The sequence below is a fragment of the Zingiber officinale genome, chromosome 5A (genome assembly GCF_018446385.1).
Source record: "Zingiber officinale cultivar Zhangliang chromosome 5A, Zo_v1.1, whole genome shotgun sequence".
NCBI lineage: Eukaryota > Viridiplantae > Streptophyta > Magnoliopsida > Zingiberales > Zingiberaceae > Zingiber > Zingiber officinale.
In genome coordinates, this window is record NC_055994.1 from 12,701,522 (window position 1) to 12,707,580 (window position 6,059).

General features: G+C 36.6%; 1 protein-coding gene across 1 annotated transcript; it reads right to left on the reverse strand.

Annotated features, from left to right (window-relative positions):
- Positions 1 to 4,806: 4,806 nt before the first annotated feature.
- On the reverse strand, positions 4,807 to 5,501 carry LOC121979430 (WAT1-related protein At5g07050-like). The gene is made up of 3 exons (XM_042531420.1): positions 5,320 to 5,501; positions 5,053 to 5,232; positions 4,807 to 4,966 (listed from the first exon to the last, which is right to left on the reverse strand). The coding sequence occupies exons 1-3, from the start codon at positions 5,499 to 5,501 to the stop codon at positions 4,807 to 4,809; spliced, it is 522 nt and encodes a 173-aa protein (XP_042387354.1).
- Between the last annotated feature and the right edge of the window lie 558 nt (positions 5,502 to 6,059).

Sequence of the window (6,059 nt, forward strand, 5' to 3'; positions counted from 1 at the left end):
TGTACTGACTTAGTAAAAGAACTAGACCTTAGTTATTATGGAAGTGTGTGCTCTTAATCCTAATATAATAACAAGCATGTATATTTAATATTTATTTATTTGACTTATCAAAGGGTGAGGTTTAGCTCGATAAATCAATATGCCCGATAAGTTGGGAAATGATATTACTTATAGTATGTGTTGTTGATTATAGAAGGAATCTGTGTCCTAGTTATCTAGGTTGAGAATGTCCCCAAGAGGAGCTCATAAGGATTGTCATGTTAAACCCTGTAGGTGGACCTAGTCCAACATGACAATAAAGTTGAGTGGTAGTACTCTTGGAGCTAGATATTAATTAAATGAGTTGTCAGTAACTCACTTAATTAGTGGACATTCGTAATCTTAAACACAGGGAGACTAACACACTCATGATAAGAAGGAGCCCATAATGTAATTTGGGATTGGTGCGGTAGTGCAGTAATAACTCTCTAGTGGAATGAGTTATTATTGATGAACTTGAGTTGTGTGTTCGGGGCGAGCACGCGATACTCAAGCTTATCGGAAGGCCAAAACCAATTTCTCCTCTAGGTCCCTGTTGTAGCCTCAATAAAGCCTCAAGTCCATCCAAAGAAAAGTCTATCTTGGTGTCCAAGAAGGGGTCGGTTCATTGCTTGGTGACCAAGCAATGGTCGGCCACATATTCTCTAGAAGTGGCCGGCCCTTGCCTTGGGTAAGGGGGCCGACCGTAATATTTAAATTAGGAAGGATGTTTTTGAATTTTTAAATTTCCTCAGATATTTACAATTTGTAAAAATAGAGATTTTAAAAATTTATAAAATTTTCCTAATTTAAATTAGGCCACAAGGTTTTAAAAGAGAGTTGTAAAATTTATAAAACTTTCTTTTAAAAAGAAATATTATTAGAGATGTTTTAAATTTTAAAACTTGGTTTTAAATTTTAAAACTTTCCTTTTAATATACACATTAGAAAAAAAAAAGAGTTTGTAAAATTTTATTAGAAGTTTTCTTCTTTTAAATTTTATAAAAAAAATTTCTTTCTTTCCCTTTTAATAAGTGGTCGGTCACCTTGCTTGGTGCCTAAGCAAGGGGCCGGTCAAATAATTAAACATCAACAAATTGTTGTTTATTTAATAAATCAATCTAGGATTGATTAATTAAAAGGAAAGAAAAAGAAAAAATTAAAAGGAAATAGGAATGAGTCTAATTTTTTATAAAAACTCTTTCCATAATTTTCTGTTGGGAAACTAATATAAAAAGGGGGGAAGGGGAGGCCTTGAAAAACATAACAACTGATATTGTGTTGTTGGAGATCATCAAGTGGCCGACCCCTCTCCCTCTCTTCCCTTTGCTCTCTTTTGCTCCTTTGTGGTGGTGGTGGCCGAATTCTAGAGAAGGAGGAGAAGCTTTCCGGGTGGTGTTCGTCTTGGAGGATCATCGCCCACACAACGTCTAAGAGGAGGCGAGGGATACAACAGAAGATCTCGAGGTTTTTAGCATACAAGGAAGAGGTATAACTAGTATTTAATTTCCGCATCATACTAGTTAATTTTTCTTTGTATAAATACCAAATACAAGAGGCATTCGATTCTTGTTTTTCGAATTTAATTTTGATGTTGTGTTCTTTTTCTTTTTCCTTGTGATTTGATTGTTCCTTTTGGTTAACCTAGAGTTATATAAGGAAATTAAATATTAACTTTCCTTAAAAGGCTTTGTCTAGTCGGTGGTGGTTGCTCCCATATCCAAGAAGGCCAAGTGCCTCGCCATGCAGCACTGGAAGCCAATTTTGGAAACTAATATTTAATTGAATTTATAACCTAGGTGATTTGGATCAAACGTGTTAAGTTCCGCAGGAGATCCAAATCTAAACCTAAAAGAACATATAAGTTAAACTTGGAATCAAACGTGTTAAGTTCCGCAGGAGATACAAGTTTAACTTAAAAGAACACATGTTTGCTAGGAAAGGTTCAGATCACGTATAAAATTTTTGTACAGTGGAGCCATTGGGTTTTCCGAGTAGCAACCAACAACATATGCTACCGAGAATGCTCTATTGTTATCCCAACTACACGCGTTGAGTGTGGAATTAGCTGCTAGGGATGCTACTCTAGAATCTAAGAATTCTGAGTTAACTTCCCTAGGTTAATCCTTAGCTTCGATTAAAGCAGAGCTGACCTCCAAGGAGCTTGAATCAAACACTTCCCAAGATCCTTTAGTAGCCTATCAAGCAGGGGAAGTTGAGTGATTTGAAAAGAGGACAAGAGCCCTCTTGGAATCTTCTGAGTTTAATGCTCCTATTGCTACCTGCATCACCAAAGCTTTCACCCATGGGGTTGAGGGAGGCATAAGGCAACTAAAAATGAAAGGGCTTCTAGTTTCTGATCCTCCCGCTAACTTTCTTGACCGTCAGGAACTACTCACTACCATACCACCTGATCTATTCCCTAATTTGCTCTCAATCTGTGTTTTCAGTATAGAATAATCCTGAATGTTAATTTTTTCCGTATGATGTTATAACCATGGATTTCTCTTTGTTGTTGTCTATATTTAGTGAATACTCAGCAATTTATATGGTTTTTAATGTTGGCTTTGATTGGTGGAGTTTTATTGTTGGAGAGTTAAATTGTTTGTTCAGAAATATTTCATCATCTTTACAATTATCATTTATTCATTTAAAAACTTTTGCCCGGCCTTTTGTAACCAGACAAAATTATTCTTATGTTAAATTTCATCTGAACTTAATATTTAATCGAATATCAATGATCAATCAAATTTACCTCTATATTTGATTTCACTTAGTGCCCTTCCATCTTGATATTTGGTCAATTATTGACAATTGGCCAAATTTACATATATGTTTAATATTTTATTAATTTAATACTTTGTTGGCCATTGATGACCTCTCGAATCTTCCAAGATGTTTAATATTCTTCCACCATAATATCCGATTGATCATTTTATTGAGCATAACCCAAAGGGAGTAAAGTTCTACTTTTTTAACTATCCCGTCACTATCCCTCCTACCAAAAATGATTTTACTCATAACATTGTGTAGGTATCTGAATATGGGATTTGCATGTGAGAGGCTTTAGGTCTAGAAGGTTCATAAGGATTGTTTGACCCAATAATAGAGGTCCAAAATCTATTCCAATCAAAACTAGAATCAAACCTTCGAGCGCCACCGGTAGGCAATCTAAAATAATTATTAAAATCACTAAATATCCACTGAAATTCTTGGTTCATTAATCTAAAATTGATACTACCAATATAATCATCTTCAGAAGAGAAGTGGACATCAATTGAATTTAGAAATTCAAGGACAAGGCGGGGATATGTTGGTAGATGTGAGTACATCATATCATCCCAATCAAAAGAGTTAATCATCCAATCTACATCATCCCTAATTCCCAAAACATCCATGATAGTTGGATCCATATATCTAGTATACACAATCTTTCTAACAACAAGAGAATCATATCCAGATTTATGCTTATCATTTATAAAAATAATATGTTGCTCATTATCGTTACCTTCATCGTGTGCCATCCTCTTGCCTTTGCCCTTTGATGTAGATTTTTCCTTGCTTTGATCCCTTCCCAGTTCTTTTCCTTCACTAGATCTACCACTTTCTCTTTAAATTCTTTTCAAAAGATGAGACATGATGGCAAGATAAGTGAGGGAAAGTGATTGATTTGAAGAAAAAGGAGGAAAGATCTTGTGAGAAGAAGTAGTTCTTGAGGAAGAATGAGGAGAAGATGATGAGGGATTCTTGGATTTGAAATTGAGTTTTAAGTCTAGATCTATATTTGGATCTTGAAGAGGGGAGTCTAAGATCTAGATTTATGAGGTGGATGAAGAGGGATTGAGGAGGAAAAGGATTGGGGAGAAAGAATGAGTGAAGAGGTTGATCTTGGCAAGGGTGTGCGGTGGACAGGCCTCGGGACACCATGTCTTATAGACACGACCCGGTCAAGGGCCTCTTTACACGACCATGTCGGGTGGCACAGCCTGTTTCTTCCTCTTTTCGGACAAATCCACACGGTCGTGTCGATTGAAATGGGGCGTGTTTGTTTCATTCTTCCTCTCGACTGGGTGAAGTCACACGACCATGTCATTCTTCCTCTAGACTGGGTTCACACGGCCATGTGAAATCACAGGTCGCCTTCTTCTTTCTTTTAGCAAGGTCCACATGGCTGTGTGGTATCACATGTCTTGATACTCTCCCAACTCTCACTACAACAAAATCGCTCATAGACATCGGTTTTCCACCGGTGTCTATTTGATTTTCGACCGATGTCTATGAAGCCGATGTTAAAAGTCTGCCATTTTAGACATCGGGTTAAAACCGGTGTAGTATCACTTAACGACACCGGTCTTCAATCGGTTATTAACCGGTGTAGTATCACTTAACGACACCGTTTCATCAACGGTGTAAAACCGATGTAATATTACTTTATAACACCGGTTTTACATCGGTGGAAAACCGATGTAATATGTATATATTTTAACAGCACAGATTTGATTTTAAAACCGACAATAACAAAAAAAAAAATACACAAATATTCACAAATTGTACAAATATTCTTCATTCAATAATATCCATAAAATACACAAATATTCACAAATTATATAAATAATCTTCTTACAACAATATCCATAAAATACCCAAACATTCTTTTTACATCAAAAGCGATACATGTGACAACACAAGGGACACCATTGACACAATACCTGAACAACAAGTGATACACTGCATGCAAAATAGCCGAATAGCATAAGAGCAGAGCCTTTAAGCCAGGCATCGCCTTTCTCAGGACTTTCTTAATGAAGTTGGATCATAGGTGAAGTAACAAAGGCCCCCAACAAAATGACCTTTCCAAAATGTGAAGATTAGGGAACCAGTGATGCAGAAGATGACCCCTGCAAGCTTGGCCCTCCCTCTTACAGTCTTCAAGTTGAGCATTTCCATCCTGAGCAAAAAAAGACCAAATATAGAATGATATTTGAATGAACTAAATTCACTGTAAAATTACTTGGAATTAATATTTGAATCAACCTCAGTACAATTGCCAATAAGAAAGTAAAAGCAGGAATGACATTGCCCAAGGCACTAGCAACAGTTGGAGAAATGAGATGGAGTCCAACGTAGTATACATTTTGCTGAATTGTTATACCCAACATAGCAAGAATGAATATTTTTAGCATGACACCAAATGAGAAGCTGGGTCTTCGATTCCTACAACCATGAGATGAGTTTAAAAACATTCAATTTGTAGTCATATATCTTATTCTCAAAAATTCTAATGAGACATGCTCCTTGAACCTTGCGAGCACATAAGCAAGAGGAGCCAAGATGAGCATGGCAATAAGGTGCCTGTACACTACGAAGACAAGTGCACTTAGTCCTTGTCCTAATGCAAGCTTGCCGAGGATGCTGGATCCAGCATATGCGAACTGGGACACAATCATATAGAAATATGGAGCACATGCTTTCACAGAGGCCATGATCTCCTCACCAAATTGTTTGTGACAATTTTTATTGTCCTTGGTTCTTTATAAAGGAAGAAAATCATATTGATTCTGTCAAACAAACAAGTCTAAGATAGACAAATGCTTTGAAAGCTAGGAATAGAAAAAAGATGAGAGAAAAGTAGGCAAACAAGTGCCAATAAGCTACATCAGACTCCTCTAACTGTTGTATCATTTTCTCCAGCAAACAGACAAATAAATCATCTTGTCGACAAGATGAAGACGACTAGGGAGAAAAGCAGGCAAACAAGTGCACTTTATTCTCGTCGACTAGGGTTTCTGGAATTGAACAAGAAGAAGAAACCAGGCATACCTTTGCTATCAATCTCGTCGACATGGCTCTCCTGACCTTTGATTTTGATGCTGAACCATTTTTTGATGAAGGCCTTAGACCATGATGAGATTATACTATGTATAGCCAGCCGTTGTTATATTTCTTCAAATTTATTAACATATAAAGCAGTGGTATTCAAATTGTTCACACATGATATCTTCTATCCAGACCTGCTAGACACGCAAGTCATATATAAAAAT

Bases quoted from the DNA above. Each gene is read 5' to 3' on its own strand.
- LOC121979430 (XM_042531420.1), bottom strand. From the start codon at position 5,501: ATGGCCTCTGTGAAAGCATGTGCTCCATATTTCTATATGATTGTGTCC. The intron at 5,233-5,319 runs GTTCAAGGAGCA...TCATGGTTGTAG, and splicing joins CTTGCTTATGTGCTCGCAAG to GAATCGAAGACCCAGCTTCT. The intron at 4,967-5,052 runs GTTGATTCAAAT...TTTTTTGCTCAG, and splicing joins TTATTGGCAATTGTACTGAG to GATGGAAATGCTCAACTTGA.